The sequence below is a fragment of the Tupaia chinensis genome, unplaced genomic scaffold, assembly GCF_000334495.1.
Source record: "Tupaia chinensis unplaced genomic scaffold, TupChi_1.0 Scaffold000348_1, whole genome shotgun sequence".
Lineage (NCBI taxonomy): Eukaryota > Metazoa > Chordata > Mammalia > Scandentia > Tupaiidae > Tupaia > Tupaia belangeri.
This window is the reverse complement of record NW_006159842.1, coordinates 450,463-468,573: the sequence shown is the minus strand read 5'-3', so window position 1 is coordinate 468,573 and position 18,111 is coordinate 450,463. Positions and strand designations below refer to the sequence as shown.

Here is an 18,111-nt window from a genome sequence, read left to right as displayed (position 1 = left end):
GAGGGGGAAAGACTGTCATTTGACAACTATGCAAATTTAATCATAGTATCTCTCTACCTGATAGTCTGTCTCTGGTTGCTTTGAACTCACCATTTTAAATGTTTGAGGTTAGTCTCTATACATTTGGTTTTGAAGCAATTCACCCTTGTAACTTTTCTAGCTTGGCTAGTGATTTGGTCTAAGTGTTCTTAACCCTTTAAAGGATGAGAGTTCTTCTAAAGGAGTTCTTTAAAATATTTTTTCCCCATAACCTCATGTTTACTAATATAATTTTTTTCTTTGTTTCAGATCGAAGTGAATTCAGATATAACTCAAGATTGTTAGAGGGCTTTTTAAAAATAAAAAGTTGATTCGGTGCATGAGAGCAAGTTACTGCTGCTTACCGTTCAGAGACTTACAGGTGCTTGCCTGCGTTGCAATAAAGGACTCATATATTGAGCAAGACTTATTTATCTCTTCATTTTGGAGAGCCTAATAAACTGTTATTACAGTTTCTCTACTGACTTTCAAAAGTTTTGAAGTTTGAAAGAGACACCTTCACAGTTAACACAGCATGAGCACGGCCAGAACAGAGAACCCTGTTATAATGGGTCTATCCAGTCAAAACGGTCAGCTGAGGGGCCCTGTGAAGCCCAGTGGTGGTCCCGGAGGAGGGGGCACGCAGACACAGCAACAGATGAACCAGCTGAAAAATACCAACACAATCAATAACGGCACTCAGCAGCAAGCACAGAGTGTGACCACCACTATTAAGTAAGTGTCGAGTGGTAAGCACACCTGGGGACTGCCGGCTGTTTTTATGTACTTTATTGTTGACTGCTTTATACCTTAATTGAACTATTTTGAATGCAAATAGACAGATGACTTAAGTTTATGACCAGTAGGTATTTAAAATAGTATATTTCTTCCAAAAATAATTCAGCAAGTGGTGAACATAGGCACAGATGACGTATGTTAATTTCGTGTAGATTTGGGGGAATATTTCTAGCTTTTGTAATTAGCTCAATATGGAAGTTACTGTTGTAAATGAATGAAACAATAAGATTTCATCTTGTTCAGTGTAGTTTTTTCCTACGTTATAACTGTACCTTATACCGAGCTTAAATGGCATTTAAAAGCCATTTAAAAGTTAAAAGTTTCAAGTTTGAAATGTAAAGATTTGCCCATTCTTCTGAATTCTAAGCACATTTACTCAGAATATTTATCTGTAACTTTTTAGTTTATAGAACTTTGCTTTTTTTTTTTTTTAACCTTTATGGGGGGCGGGAAGGGCTTTTTCCACTCTTTCACACCCACAAAATAAATCATAAGGAACTCAGGATTTTGTACTCTGGGTAGTGCCAAACCCTTGTTGACTCCAAAACTTAAGAGCTATGGAATATTTTTCTTTTAAAGCTGAAAGCTTATGAGCTGTTTGTCTTCTAAGTGCATACTTTAAATTATTTGAATGGTAACTGGCATTCTGAGGGTTCAGGTATAGGAGATTAACGTTTAAGACTCTAGACCCCACTTAAGGCTTGATTTTTGTTAATCTACACATGTAAAATGAGTAAAATTATAGGTTTTCATAAGATGCTGATACTTTGGTTTACTGAACCAAAGTGTATGTATTTATAATGATCTACATCTCACTTCTTAGAGAAAAATAGTCCTTTGAAGCTACCAGAATAGATGCTGTGTGGTTGATTGGTGACCTGTAAGAATTCCCATTACATCAGTCTGGTCACTAGAAAAATTGGAATTGGTTCATAGTCTGTTTTTTTCTTTTTAAAGAACTATTCAGTTTTGGCACCAGCAGATGGCGTAATGGTTACGTCACTGGACTCCCACTTAGTCAACTGTAGTTTGAGTCCTGCACCCAGTGCTAAAACTCATACTGGGTGCCTGTGCATGCGTGCCCAAGATCCCGAGAGGAGAACGGAGGATAAGGGATTGAGGTGGGGCCATCCCCCCCTTCCCCACCCCCCCTGGGGTGAGGGGTGATTTCTCGCTTTCTCTCTGGCGAGCGTATGTATCCTATAGCAAAAATCTCTCTGGGGGAAACAAAAAGACTATTCAGTTTTGTTATTTTTATTTTTAATTTGGCCAGAGAGAGATAAAAGGAGAGCAAGCAAGCCACTAGGTCTGGAACTTGAACCATGGTCGGCTATGTGGGAGTCCAGGGCCTTAACTACCATGGCACTTGCCAGCTCCATGTTCTCTTATTTTTAAAGTGAATGAAAAATGTTTTCTAAATTAGTCTGTCTTAACAGAATATGGATAGGCTAGCAAGATATAGGCTATTTATTTTTAAATTCTGACTTGAGACAGTAGCAGATTTTGTTTGTTCATTCTGTTTTGTTTTGTTTTGTTTTGTTTTGTGGGCTACAGTGCACTTGAGCTCACCAAAGAGAGAGAGAAAAAGTGAGAAATGATCCCCCATTTGGGACCACACTGCGGTCCTTCTCCATTCTCCTCTTAGCATTTTGGGCATGTGTGCACATGCACCCAGTGTAATTTTCGAGCTGCTGGGTCCAGGACTCAAGCAGCTCAGTCTTCCATGTGGAATCCAGTCCCCTTAACCTCTGTGCTACCTGTTGGCCCCATTTTCTCCCCCTTTTCCTTGGGTAAATAGTTTCTTCTCAGTTCTCTCGGTTCTTCAAATTTCAAGTCATTTGCCATTGCTTCCATGAAGATCCCATCATCTGTCTCAGAACTAACACTTAATCTGCATCATTTATTCTCCCATTTTAATGTTATTTTTCAACTTATTACAGTTATAAATTCCCATAGGTAGGTTTTGCATCTTACCATATATGTGATTATTTCCTAGTTGTTGGATTTGGCAGTGTAGCAAGGTGGCCTGGTAGGATGTTGCACTAACATTTTTGTTTAAAAACTTTGATGTTACAGACTGAGACGAAAGGATTTTAGTAGCTTTGGGATTGGTAGCAAAAAGTTACTGGTGTATTTACATTATGTGAGACATAGCTTTAAGTAAAATCAGTTTGTATCTTTTTAAATAAAGCTTTTCAGATGTTTTTGAGACTTTGGTAATACTAGGGAATGTCTTCAAAGAAAAGTTTGTGGAAGGTGTGCTTTGGATGGAGTGTACATTTTTTCTGCCCCCAAATAAGTTTATACTTTAATTCAATTTTCCCTCAAACTTCTAAAGTTTGGTCATGTATGGGTAGCTACAATGAAGTCAGTAAAAACTTTGTTTTTAAGATGACACAGGGGGCTAGCAGGTGGTGTGGTGATTGGGGGCACCAGACTCCCACATGGCCAATTGCGGTTCAAGTCCTGAACCTAAAGGGTTACATATCCTCTCTCTCTCCCTCCCCCTTTTCCTCTCTGGTCAAATTTAAATAAATGAATAAAGTTAAATGAAATAGTTCTTTAAAAAAAAAAGATGACACAGTTAAAAACATTGTCTCAAATGTTTGTGGACTGTTTGTCCTTTTAGTTGGTCTTCTGAAAAAAAAAATTTTAGGTTTTTGCCATAGGACACATGCCCTTGCCTGAGAGAGGGAGGGAAAATGAGAAATTCCTCTCTCTCCCCTCCATAGCCACGCCACAGTCCCTTCTCCATTTTCCTCTTGGGATTTTGGGCACTAAGACACATGCACCTGGTGTAATTTTCAAGCTGCCAGATCAGAGGCTTGAACCATGGTTGACCTTGTGGGAGTCCAGCACCTGAGCACCACACCACATGTTGACTCCAATTTTTAAAATTTGTTTACATTTGCTAAAGTATGTGTGCACTCGCCAGAGAGGGAAAGTGAGAAAGCACCCCCCTATGGGGAATAACAATACCGTGGTCCCTTCTACATTTCTTCTTTAGGGATTTCGGGCTTGTACCGGGTGTTTCTCAAGCCTCCAGGTCTAAGACTTGAACCACTTAACCACTACTCCACCAGCTGGCTCCTGGGTAGCTTTTTATTAGATGTGTTAATATTTATTATTTGAGATTTATATCTGACCAAAACGAGACATATATTTTTTATTTATTTGTAGACCAAAATGAGACATGTTTTATTTTTGTTTGTATTTTCCTTGTTTTTATTCTCATGGTTTCAGACATCTCCAGTAAAAGAGATTGAGATGTTCTCTCTCTTTTTTTTTTTTTTTTTGAGAGGTTTTTGCTAAAGGGTGCGTGCGCTCGCCAGACAGACAGAGACAGAGAGACAGAAAGCGAGAAGGCACCCCCCCAGGGGCGATGGCCACACCACAATCCCTTCTCCTCCATTCTCCTCTCAGGATCTTGGGCACGCACGCACACGCGCCCGGCGTGTGTTTTAAGCCACCGGGTCCGGGACGCAAACCGCGGTTGACTCCGTGGGAGTCCAGCGACATAGCCATTGCGCTAACTGCTGGTTCCCAAGATTGAGATGTTGATGAACAGCTTATACCGAGTTATTTGCCAGATGCAGTGAGCGTTGTGCATAAGTTACTTGGTCTAGTAGATGATAACATATATGAGAGAATCCAGGTTCAGGCCAATAACTGGTGCAGGGTCACAGAACCAATAAATACTGGGTCTTTCTAAAAGCCATGAATTGTTTTTCTATGCAAAAACAAGTCATGACATTATTGGCTACCCAATACCACAGTCAGGATCTGAGCTCAAGTCTGAGATTTCAGAGCCATTGGTTTTAATTAGCCACAATAATTTATGACAGAAATGCCTACAAGGGAAGTGGATATTTTTAAAGGGGGAAACTACTTGATTTAAAACTCCAGTTACTAAGCTGTACCAAACTGTTGGCCTTGCAGCTATTTGGAACACTGGCTAAAGTTCCCAGTTTTTCAGGAAGAGCCAGAATCTGAAATTTTAGATGAAATCTAATTTTTGAATGTTGGCAGTTAAGTTAAAGTTCATCATGTAAGTTGTAAACAAAACGTGTTGAACTGCACACTGGAGACTTCATAAAGTTCAGGGAAAAATGGGATTAAGTAGAATTTAGGGCTAGCAGGTGGTATGGAGGTTAAGGCAGCTGGATTCCGCATGGCCAGCTTGGCTGTTAGTGCCCTAGATGAGGCAGTGTGCAAACCATTCCAGGCGTCTTTATCCAAAATCCTGAGAGGAGATTGCAGCCTGGCCATCCCCTCTGGGGGATGATTTCTCACTTTCCCTTTATCTGTTTCCAGCAAGCAGGTGTAACCTGCAGCCAAAAATAAAAAGGTGGGGGGGGGGCATGTGGCACAGTGGTACTACAACAGTGGGTCCATGTGAGAAAGGTTTTGGGTCTGTGTCCTGGGACCACCCTGGGCATGCCATCTGAGACTGGTGATAGTGGCAGAAAGGCCCAACTAGGTGCCTATCTCTCTTTCTCTCTTGAAGTAGATAAATAATAACAAAACCTTTTTCTTTTTTTAGAGATTTTTGCTGTAAGGGTACATGTGGTCGCTGGAGACAGAGACAGAAAGCGAGAAATCTCCTCCCGGGGGGTTGGCCATGCTGCAATCCCTTCTCCATTCTCCTCTCCGAATTTTGGGTATGCATGTGTACACACATGCCCAGCATGAGTTTTAAGCTGCCAGGTCTGAGTTGAACCCAGGTCAATTACATGGGAGTCCAGCAACATAACCATTACGTCATCTGCTGGTCCCCCCACCCCCGCCTTTTTTTTAAAGAGAGATTTTTGCCATAGGGCATGTGTGCTCATGGACAGAGTGAGAAATCACCCCCCTAGGGAGAATGGCTACACCCACAGTCCCGTCTCCTCTACTCTTCTCTTGGGATTTTGGGCGCACATACATGCCTGGCATGAGTTTAAAGCTGCAGGGCCCAGGACTCCAACTGTAGTCAGCTGTGTGGGAGTCCAGCGATGTAACTGCTACACTATCTGCTGGTCCCCCACAAAACACATTTTAAAAAACTAAAACAAAACAAAAAACCCCACTATTTTAGTATAGAAATTTTTGAAATCCATGTACAGTTTTTGCATAATTTGTATTTTTCATTAATTTTTAAAAATGACCCCTTATATGGGACCAGCAGTTAGCATAATGGCTATGTCGCTGGACTCCCACATAGTTGACCATGGTTCAAGTCCCAGACCCGGTGGCTTAAACTCACGCCGGGCGTGTGTGCGTGTGTGCCCAAGATCCTGAGAGGAGAACGGAGGAGAAGGGATTGCAGCATGACCATCCCCCCTGGGGGGGTGATTTCTCGCTGTCTGTCTCTCTGTCTGTCTGATGAGCGCACGCGCCTTACAGCAAAAACCTCTCAAAAAAAAAGAAAAGAAAAAATGACCCCTTATATACTAAGCTGGTTCTCAAGAATTTGGATCTTAGGGAGGGGAGTGAGAAATCATCCTCCAGGGAGAATGGCTGCTCCACAGTTCCTTCTCCTCCATTCTCTTGGGATTTTGGGCAACCACGCACATGTGCCCAGCATGTTTTTCAAGCCACCTGATCCAGGACTTGAACTGCGCTGTTGGCCCTGTGGGATCCAGCTGCCTTAACTACCGTGCCACTTGACTTGGTTGCCACCCCCATCCCCTTCTATTTTTCAATTGATTAGAGGGCACATGCACTGAGAGAAAGACTATGAACATAAGCACTGCTGTTTTTCAAGCTGCTGGAGCTGGTTTTGAACCTCATGGCTGGTCATGACCAACCCACTTGATTGATTGATTGATTGAGTCTTTCCATCTATCTATCAATCAATCAATCAGTCAATCATTTTAGTTTGCTGTAGGGCAAATGTACGCATCAGAGAGAGGAAAAGTGAGAAAGCAAGCCATCAGGTCTGGGACTCGAACTCCAATTGGCCATGTAGAAGTCCAGTACCTTAACTAGCAGGCCATCTACTGGCCCCACTAACTACACTTAAGAAAATGATATTAAACTTAATGTGCTTTTTACTTTTCGGCCTTAATTATATTGAAATGAGTCATCTTTGTATTTATTAGGTAAGATGCTATGAATTTTGATAGTTCAAATTTATTTTATCTAGACCTGGTGATGACTGGAAAAAGACTTTAAAACTCCCTCCAAAGGATCTAAGAATCAAAACTTCGGTAAGTTGGTTGTAAAATTGAAGTGGAAAAGTGGTGGGGACATTCTAGAAATGAAGTAGGTAATTGTAATAGCAATAGACACTATGCGTTTACTCGAGTAAGTTGAAATGGTTGATACCGTATAGGTCATATATTAGATTGCCAGAATTTTATAAGACTTTCAAGGCATTTTCTCAGAATTTTCTAACAACTCAAAAAGTTACTTGTTTTAGGTAGTAATCACCTTTGTTGTGGATGAGAAAAACAGAAGTTCAAAAAGTTAGTTCTCATAGCCCAGTGTTCTCAACCAGGGTTGATTTTGTCCCCTGTGGAGGATTTAGCGATAACTAGACATATTTTTGTTCATCACCCTTAGGAGATGCTACAGGACAGTCACTTATAACAGAATATTCTGGCCCAAATGCCAGTGTGCTGAACTTGAGAAACACTAATTTAGCCAAGAACATTTGTATTAGGTTGTCAGAAAAGTCATGGTAAAATTTATCTGTGTTTTCCTATGCAAAAATGCACCATGACTTTTCTGACACCCTAATAGCTAGTGAGTGGTTTTGCCTTTACATCTTCTGACTTGAGATTAATAGCATGATGTGTGTGTAGAAATAACAATATTCTACCATTCTTTAGAAGACTGATCCAAGGCTGGCCTTTCCCCAAAACACAGTTTTTAAATGGCTCGTGTGTTGAAAGGAAAGTGGTTATTCTCTAGGAAAAGCTGAATATATAGGAAAACAAAAGCAATTGCATGTGCTTATATTTAAGATTGGATAGATAAAGATTTAAAGTCTCACATACATTTTCTAAAGCGTACTACCAAAAGACACAGTTGGACTTTATTCTTTCATTGTTTGTTTTGTTTGGCTAGGATGTGACCTCCACGAAAGGAAATGAGTTTGAAGATTACTGTTTGAAACGGGAGTTGCTGATGGGAATTTTTGAAATGGGCTGGGAAAAACCATCTCCTATTCAGGTATGTTTATTCTTTATGTCACGTGTATGTGTGTATACATATATATGTGTGTATATATTTGTGTGTCATATACATGACACACACACACATGATGTGTCAAGTGTTAACATAATTTTTATGTTTGGAGATGAGAAAATGAACCAACATTTCTCTCGGACAAACACACACACACAATTTTTCTGAACCTTTTTAATTAAGTGTAAGAATGTGGTATTTTTTATAATGACAGTATTTTTTTTTTTTGAGAGGTTTTTCGCCATAGGGTACGTGCGCTCGCCAGACAGAGAGAGAGACATAGAGACAGAAGCGAGAAATCACCCCCCAGGGGGATGGCCACTCTGCAATCCCTTCTCCTCCATTCTCCTCTCGGGATCTTGGGCATGCACGCACATGCACCCAGCGTGAGTTTAAGCCGCTGGGTCCGGGACTCAAACCGTGGTTGACTACATGGGAATCTAGCGACATAGCCATTGCGCTAACCACTGGTCCCAAGTTGATGTAATTTTTGAATCTAAGCTGTTCTAAAGATAAACACTGTGACATCACAAAGTACTTTTGTATCGCACAGACGTATTAATGATTGATCTAAGAAAGTGCGCTGTTATGAACAAGGTAGACATAGTCCTGTCCTGCAGTGTAGTGGATAGAGCGGCTAATTATACAAGTTATTTCAGTGTGATCTGGGTACCTTTCTAGTTGGAATCGATGTGTCTGTAGCCATTAGGGGCAGATGGGACAACCTGGAAGAAGTGACCTATGTTTAAACAATTTATATGAGATAGGGATTGCCCAGAAGTGAGTTGGTGCTTTCGGCTAGAGAAAGTATTAAGGCAAAGGTATTGCCTTATCAGATAGTCATTTTGGGTATAGAAATACTGGGAATCAGCCCAGTCTCATAGCCTAATGGTTAAGGGGGCTAGATCCCACATGGCCAACCATGTGGTTCAAATCTTAGCCCTGGCACTTCCTGGGCATGTGTGCATGCATACCCCAAATCCCAAGGATGGAGAAATGGAGGAGCAGGGATTGAGGTGTTACCCTGCACCTCCCCGCCCTCTTCTTTCTCTTTCCTCTCCTGTCTCTCTCTCTCTGGCAAGTACATTCACCTACTGACAAATAGCAAAAAAACCTCCAAAAACCGAGGGATCTGTTCCATAGTTCATATTAGCTTGTTTATTTGCCTGAATAAAAGTCCTAGGGCTGCTCTTTGACTTCAGTGACTGCATCCTTCCCCTTTCACACCTAGTGCTTAGCACGGTGCTTGTGCTCTGTGCTTGTGCTCACTTACAATGTTTTAATGAAATGAGGTGCCCTCTGCTTACCGACCAAGTTGGTCTAGGAACTTCAGGTTGAATCCTAAGTTCTATTTAGGATCTGTCTCTAAGCCTCAGTTTTGAGACCTATAAAACTGAGTTTTAAGAGCACACTAGAGTTTTTTTTTTGAAGAGGTTTTTGCTATAGGGCGCGTGCGCTCACCAGACAGAGAGAGAGAGACAGAGAGATAGAAAGCGAGAAATCACCCCCCAGGGGGCATGACCACGCCGCAATCCCTTCTCCTCCATTCTCCTCTCAGGATCTTACGCACATGCGCTCAGTGTGAGTTTAAGCCACCGGGTCCGGGATGCGAACCACAGTCAACTATGTGGGAGTCCAGCGACATAGCCATTACACTAACTGCTGGTCCTGACACACTAGAGTTTTTGTGAATATTTAAGCAAGATTATCCATGTGTTTGGTACAGTGTCTACTATGTGATAAATGCATGATAAATGTTAAGAATTGTTTCATGTAGTAGCTTTATCAAAAAGAGAAATTAATTTAGACTGGATTTTTCTTTCTTGTTTTACTTAATAATTTTTTTGCCAGAGGATGCGTGCACTCACTGGAAAGAGACAGGGAAAGTGAGAAAGCATCCCGCATAGGTCATGTCTCAATTCTTTCTTCTCCATTTCTCCCTCCTGTCAGGATTTTGGGTATGCTCACACATGTACCCAGTCTGTTTTTCAAGCAGCCAGGTCCAAGATTCAAACTGCACTGTTGGCTGTGTGGGATCTAGTATCCTTTTTTTTAATTATTATTATTTTTTAAGAGCAATTTTTGCTATAGGGCATTTGTACACATTGGAGAAAGTGAGAAATCACCCCCCTATATGCAGGATGAGGGGGTGGCCATGCAACAATCCCTTCTCTTCCATTCTTCTCTCGGGATTTTGGGCACATGTGCCCAGCATGGGTTTTAAGCCACTAGGTCCAGGATTCATACTGCAGTCGACTACATGGGAGGCCAGGGAGGAGTTATGCCATTTGCTGGTCCCGATACAGCCATCCTAACCACCAGAGACCAGCTGACTAATAATCTCTCTCTCTCTCTTCTTTTTTCTTTTTTTTTGCAACAGAATAAATGCACGCTGGAGAGAGAGAGAGAGAGGGAAAGTGAGAAATCACTTCTCAGGGAGATAGCTAAGCTGTAATTCTTCCTCCTCCATTCATGCACACACGTGCCTGGCATAATTTCTCAGGTCGTGGCGTCTCGGACAGCCACACAGCTGGCCACATGGGATCCAGCACCTTAGCCTTCATACTGTCTGATGGCCGCCCTGAATCTTTGTCTTTTTAAGAAATACAATATTGAAGGGCCAGCCAGTGGCATGGTGGTTAAGGGCACTAGACTCCCACATGGCTGACTACTGTTTGAGTCCCAGACCTGGTGACTGGCTTTCTCACTTACCCTCTCTCTCTTTCACTCTGTCCTTTGCTGGTTGAATTAAAATAAATTAATTAATGAAGTTAAATAAAAATATTCTTTTTTAAAAATAGAATATTGTTGCACTTTGTCTGTAGGATTATTGGAGAATCATATGCTCACAGAAGTGGTTTTACACTGAGACACTGGAACCAGATATACTACCGGTTGCTCCCACACGTCTTCTTTTGGCATCGCCATCTATGACTATATTCTGGTTCTGAACGCTGTGCCAAGGAGAAGATGCCTTTCTAAAGGTGTAGATTTATGGAGTCAGACTTAATGCAGGGCCTAGGAACCTACTGTTTTTTTCTGTTTAGCGTTCGAAACGTTGTACTGACTTCAAGAGGTGGTGGCTTTTAATTGCTTCTAGAACCTACATACACCTGTTTGAAGACTTTTTAGATTATCTCAGTAGTTGAAGAAGTGACAGTCATTATTGGAAGAAACAGGGAAGTTAGTGACAAAATTACATACCAGGCCAAGATTCTGAAATTTTGTGAACTAGATCAGGTAAGGATTAATAGTTGATTCATAGTTAGGTAGGATGGCATTCTAAATCCTCTAGTAAGTGGGTTTATTGTGGCTAAAATAATTGTTTTCAGAGTTTTTAAATGTAGCATTTCTCTACTGTTTATCATGTAAAAGTGGGATGTATTTCTGGAAATTAGTCTTCTGTCCTTTTTGCCTGGGTTGCTGGAGTATCTGTACCAGATGCATCTACAGTACCTGTGTTTCCCTTGCCATACATGCATTAGGTTGTCGGGAAAGTCTTAACATATTTTTCTGTGCAAAAATGCATCATGACTTTCCCACCCCTACCTTCTCCCCATTTTGTAATTAAGAACATAAGCTCAGCTGGCTTTGAAAGTAAGAAGCAGCAACTACTCTAAATGCAGCTAGTTGGGCAGTTTTAAGCTTCTATAAGTATACATTTCTATAAACTTCCATAAAATGCCTATGAATACTAGGAAATTAGGAAAGTATACCACTCTTGGGCTGTAGACAACAGAAGTCATCTTGGTCTATCTTAAGCAAAAGTAAATATATTAAAAAAAAAAAACTCCTAGGAGTTTATGAGACTAATACGTTTGGAGAAATACACAGAAATGACAACTCAGGCAACTCTGAGGGGCTTAGGAAAGTGTAGTGGATGCACCATGATAATTTAGAGTTGTAGAAAGAAGCACTCAGCTGGCCTAATGTAGGGTGCATATTTACCATTTGCCTTAGAGAATTGGTCAGGCTTTGTCAACTATTTTTTTTTTTCTAAAATTACTGTCTGTTTTCACATTGCTTTAGAAAAAAAGATTCATAAGGCTTGATCTCTTGGGAGCGGGGGGTAGTTTAATTGCTTAGAAGGAAATTGAGATGCTACTGGGAAAGGGAGACCAGGGTGACCCGAGCACAGTGAGTACCTGTTGGGTCAGTTCCTAAACCTTCCAGGAGAAGGAATTGGAGACATAAGGTATCAAGTGTCAGACCTGATGTGGTGTTGGTTTTGTTTTTGATAATATCCATAGCTTTATTAAGATATAAACCGTATGTCACACAACTCATATGTTTTAAGTGTATAGTTCAATAGATTTTAATATTTGTAGAGTTGTGCATTTAGGGCATTTTTTTTCCACTCCCAATAAGAAATTCCTTTTAACAGTGACCACTCATTTTCCCTGAGTCCTAAGCAACTACTAATCTTCCTGCCACTGCAGATGTGCTAACTCTGGATGTGCCGTGTAACTGGAACCCTGCGCTGGGTGATCTGCAGCGACCAGCTTCTCTCATTTAGCGTGCCCTCAGGATTCATTCATGGAGTAGCTTGTACCACCACTGCATTCCTTTTTGTTGCTGAGTAATATACCATTTTATGGCTGTTCTAGTTCTGGACCATACATTCATCAGTTGGTGAACATTTGGGTTGTTTCCACTTCTGGCTATTAGGAATAGTGCTATTATGAATATTTATGTGCAGGTTTTCATTTCTTTCAGATACCTGGAATGATGGTGATAGGATAACTGTTTAACCTTTTGAGAACTATCAGACTGAGTTCCAGAGTGTCTGCATTCCAGCCGTGAATGAGGGTTTTAGTTTCTCCACATCCTCACCTACATGTTATTGGCAGATCTCAGTCCAAATCCTGGTTCTAGCATTTTCTTTTTTAAAACTTTCCAGAAGGCATATGCACTTGCCAGAGACAGATTGAGAGGGAGAAAGCACCTCCCAGAGAAACATGATCACACCACAATCCGTTTGCCTGGATTTCTCCATTCTGTTGGGACTTTGGACACATGCCTGGTGTGTTTCTCAAGCTGCTGGGACCAGGATTCAAACTGCACAGTCATCCATGTGGGGTTTGACCACTACAGGCCATGGGGCTGGCCTGATTCTAGCATTTCTTGATTTGTGATCTTGGGCAAAATAGTCCCCTTGAGGAGCCATTTTATCAGTTGTGAAACAAAAAGTACCTACCTTGAAAGAACGTAAATAACATGAAGTAAGTACGCTCTAGTGCTGTGCCCAGCATGTAGTACATTTATGATGACTTGTGGTTTCCTTCCTCCTTTCTCTTTTCTCTGGCACTTCTCCATGATTTTCTCTTGGGTTTCACAGCTGTTCAAGTTTGACTTGAGTCATCTTCATGTTACCTAACCTTTGGGACTGGGTGGTTGTGCCAAATTCTCTGAGCATAATGGTCATCCTGTGTGGCAGAGTGCGAACACATCCTAACTTAGGACTGTTGTGTACTTTGTTAGAAGCTTTCTTCCTGGTTTCTGTGGGGTGTGTTCTCTGTTAAGGCAGAGGAATAGAAGGCAGTTATAGCCTTAGTCCAAGTCAGTTAAAGGTTGAACTACAAATGGGAACTAGGGTATCCCCCAATCCAATTCTGCCCTGCCCTACCTCATTCATAAGTTGTGTACGGAGGGCCAACTGCAGTGCTGGGCCCATGTGGGAAGGTCCTGGGTTTGCATTTGGGCATCCGCCTTTGTATGCTGGGTTTGCCTGTGATCTGGGCTGGCGGTGTGCTTCACGGCATAAGGATCCTGTGGGGGGACTCTCCTGTCGGCCTGGATGCCCCTCTTTCTTGGAAGAAGAAAAAAACTTTAAAAAAGTTTTATGTTTTGTCTCCCACAAGTCATTGGGAGACCCAGGTCACCCATCTTACCTAAGCAGAGTATTTAATGCAGGCAAGATAACAGTATTGTCATGGGATTATTTTTTCTTTCTTTCTTTTTTTTTTTTTTTTTGGAGAGGTTTTCGCTATAGAGTGCGTGCGCTCGCCAGACAGAGACATAGAGACAGAAAGTGAGAAATCACCCCCTAGGGAGGATGGTCACGCCGCAATCCCTTCTCCTCTCGGGATCTTGGGCAAGCACACACACACGCCCGGCGTGAGTTTTAAGCCACCGGGTCCAGGACGCGAACCGTGGTCGACTATGTGGAAGTCCAGCAACCTAGCCATTACGCTAACTGCTGGTTCCCTTGTCATGGGATTATTTTCACAGTATTGGCATCTCTGTTCTGATTGTATGGAACCTATCTTAACCTTTGTTATTGAGGTTCTAGATGGAAAGGGTGTTATGGTGGTAGATAGAAATTGTGCTGCTCATAATATAACTTAGCTAATTCTACAGTAACAGTGATTAAGTGCTAGAGATAATTTTTGTGGTCATTAACATAGGTGTGGACAGAATGTCATTGTGAACCTATTTTATAATTGTAGAAATTAAAAAAATTTCACTTCATTTTCTCCCCCCCCCCAAAGTTTTTGCTGTAGGATGTGTGCACTTGCCAGAGAGAAGGAAAATGAGAAATCACCACCACCCTCCCCAGGGTAGGCTATGTGGGAGTCCAGTGCCTTAACTGTCATACCACCTGTTGGCCTCCACTTCGCTTTCTTTTAACAGTTGATTAACTAGTTGAACTTTTTCAGTCATTCATTGTATTGTTTTAACTTCAGGACATAGCATCGAATGGACTTGCATTACTTTATTTTTGTCAGTGTCAGTTGGACATTTTAGTTCAACAAATAACATTTTTCACGTTTACGCTAGGGATATTTATTAATAATTTCCTTTGTGATTTTTTTTTTTAATTGGGACCAGCAGATAGAGTAATGGTCATGTCACCGGACTCCCACATGGTTAACCACAGTTGGAGTCCCAGACCCAGTGACTTGAAAATCACACCAGGCACATGTGCATGAGTGCCCAAGATCCCAGGAGGAGGAGAGATTGCAGCATGGCCATCCCCTCTGGGGGGGGTGATTTCTCTTCCTCTCACTGTCTCTCCCTCTGGCCAGTGCACGCACACTATGACAAAAACCTTTAAAAAGGGGGGGGGACCAACAGATGGCATAAATGGTGATGTCACTGGACTCCCACATAGTCAACCTCGATTTGAGTCCCAGACCCAGTCGCTTAAAACTCATGCTGGGCGTAGGGACCAGTAGTTAGCGTAATGGCTTTGTCACTGGACACCCATGTAGCCGATCGTGGTTAGAGTCCTGGACCCGGTGGCTTAAACTCACACTGGGCGTGTGTGCGTGCTTGCCCAAGATCCCGAGAGAAGAATGGAGAAGAAGGGATTGTGGCATGGCCATCTCCCCTGGGGGGGGTGATTTCTCGCTTTCTGTCTCTCTGTCTGTCTCTCTCTGTCTGGCGAGCGCACACGCCCTATAGCAAAAACCTCTCCCCCCCAAAAAAATCTCACGCTGGGTGTGTGTGCGTGCATGCACAACGTCCTGAGTAGAGAAGGGATTACGGCATGACTGTCTCCCACCCCCCCAGGGGGAGGAGAATTTCTCACTTTGTGTCTTTCTGGTGAGTACGCATGCCCTATAACAAAAATCTCTATTAATAAAGAGAGAGAGAGAATTATTTATTTAATCTTATTATTATTTTCTAAGTTTGCTATAGGGCACATGTGCTCACCAGAGAGGGGAAGTGAGAGACAAGCCACCAGGTCTGGGGCTTGAACTGCAGTCAGCCACCATACCACCAGCTAGCCTTTTCCTTGAAGAAAGGATTGTGGTTCTTTGTGTGATATATTTCCCCTTTTTATTTTTCTCTTTCTAAATGCCAGAGGGGCACATGCTTGCCACAGAGAGGCTAAAGGGGACAGAGTGAGAGTGAGAAAGCAAGCCACCAGGTCCAGGACTCGAACCATGGACAACTACATGGGAGTCCTGGACCTTTAATCACCGTGCCACCTGCCAGCCCCAATGGTTTTCTTCTTCTTTTTTTTTTTTTCCTTAGATTCGTGCCATAGAGTATGTATGTTTGCCAGAGAGGGACAAATACAGACACTGAGAAAGTGACAAAACACGTCCTCTGGTCTGATGGCCATGTCATAATCACTTCTCCATCCTCCTCTCAGGATTTTGGGCATGCGTACACACATGGCTTGCATGTTTTTCAAACCACTAGATCTGGGACTTGAACTGCAGAGTCAGCTAATTAGGATCTAGCACTTTAACCCCCACATCACCAGCTAACTCTGGTTTTTCAAGGTACTGTTGGCTATGCAGGATCTAACTCTCTTGGGGTTTTTGTTTGTTCTTGTTTTTAAGAGGTTTTTGCTATAGGGCATATATGCTTTCTGGAGCAACAGAGAAACAAAGCAAGAAATCATACCACCACTACCCCTCTGTGTGGGGGTAATGACCACACTGCATTCCCTTCTCCATTCTCCTCCAGATTTTGGGCACACATTTTCCTGCCATGAGTTTCGATCTAAAGGGTCTGGTACTTGAACTGTGATCCGCCATGTGGGAGTCCAGCGCCCCAGTTACTATACCACCTGTTAACCCTCTTAAATATTTTCTTTCTTTTTTTTAAACCCTAGGTTCTGTCTTTTTTTTTTTTTTTAAAAGAATTATTCAACTTTGTTTTATTTTCATTTGACCAGGGAGGGACAGCGTGTGTGTGAGAGAGACAAATTGAGAAAGCAAGCCACCACGTCCGGGACTTGAACCATGGTCAGCCATGGGGGAGTATCCAGTGCCTTGACCACCACACCACCTGCTGGTTCCCCTTAAATAGTTGGTGTGCTGGTTTTTTTTTTTTTTTTTTTTTTGCTATAAAGTGCATGCGCTTGCCAGAAAGACAAAGAGAGACAGAAGGCGAGAAATCACCCGCTAGGGGGGATGGCCACGCCACAATCCCTTCTCCTCCTTTCTTCTCTCAGGATCTTGGGCCTGCACACACGCACCCAGCATGAGTTGTAAGCTACCAGGTCCAGGACTTGAACCGCAGTCAACTACATGGGAGTCCAGCGACATAGCCATTACACTAACTGCTGGCCCCCCCTTAAATATTTCTTAGCATGCTATGAATTCTGTTTTTATTGTGGCATGCTGTATTTTGCCCAACGATAGAGCATGTGACTTTTTTTTTTTTAACCACAGTTTCCTGGAGGGAAACTGAGAGGGAAAGTGAGAAAGTACTCCCCACAGATGATGACTACCGTAGTCCCTTCTCCTCCATTCTCTTTTTGGGATTTTGGGCATGTATGCACACATGTCCATGCTCTTCAAGCGTACAGGTCCAGGACTCAACCACACATTTGACCATGTGAGATCCAGCCACCTTCACTACATGCCTTTTAAAATTTGTTCTAAAGAATTACTTATTTTATTTATTATTATTATTATTAAAGTTGACCAGGGAGAGGCAGAGAGAGAAAGCAAGCTGCCAGGTCCAGGACTCGAACCATGGTCAACCATGAGCCATGATCAGCCATGTGGGAGTTCAGCACCTTAACCTGAGGGGCTGCCACCAGCCAGCCCCTGTTCTTTTGTTTTTAATTTTTTTTTTAACAGAATTTTGTTAAAGGGCACGTGTGCTTGCTAGAGAGACAGAGAAAAAAGAGCAAGAAATCATCCCCCCCGGGGGGGATGGGCACACTGTAATTCTTTCTCCTCTTGGGATTCTGGACCCGTGTGTACATGCACCAGATGTGAGTTTTAAGCTGCTGGGTTCAGGACTTGAACCACAGTTGACTACGTGGAAGTCCAATGACATAATCATTACACCATCTGCTGGTCCCAAACCACCACATGCCATTTTTAAACAGCATATTAAACCACTCAGATTTTTTTTTCACAAATATGATAATGTTGATCTACTATCAGTAGGGCATGTGCTTTCATTTGTAGTTCAGTAATAATTGGTGATAGTTTTTAGCTTTGAAACTGAAAGGAAAGGGAATCTTTTTCCCTTTTACTGTAAATTTTGTGGAGGATCTTTGAAGAAAAACTAACCTTTTTAAAAGTAATTGTTCTTTTTAAAATTATTTATTGTATTTTATTTATTCATTCACTTATTTTTTTTTTTAATTTGACCAGAGAGAGACAGGATGAGAGTGAGAGAGAGAGGAAGTGAGAAAGCAAGCCA

At 42.1% G+C, this 18,111-nt stretch overlaps 1 protein-coding gene across 2 annotated transcripts in view; it reads left to right on the top strand.

Annotated features, from left to right (window-relative positions):
• Nucleotides 1-288: 288 nt before the first annotated feature.
• The window catches only part of DDX6 (DEAD-box helicase 6), a 59,557-nt gene continuing 41,734 nt past the window's right edge, over nt 289-18,111 (top strand). For both annotated transcript variants that reach the window (XM_027773364.1, XM_006152290.2), the window contains exons 1-3: nt 289-753; nt 6,944-7,007; nt 7,870-7,974. In XM_027773364.1, coding sequence (XP_027629165.1) covers nt 554-753; nt 6,944-7,007; nt 7,870-7,974 — 369 coding nt within the window. In that variant the 5' untranslated portion in view covers nt 289-553. The remainder of the gene's footprint in view (nt 754-6,943; nt 7,008-7,869; nt 7,975-18,111) is intronic.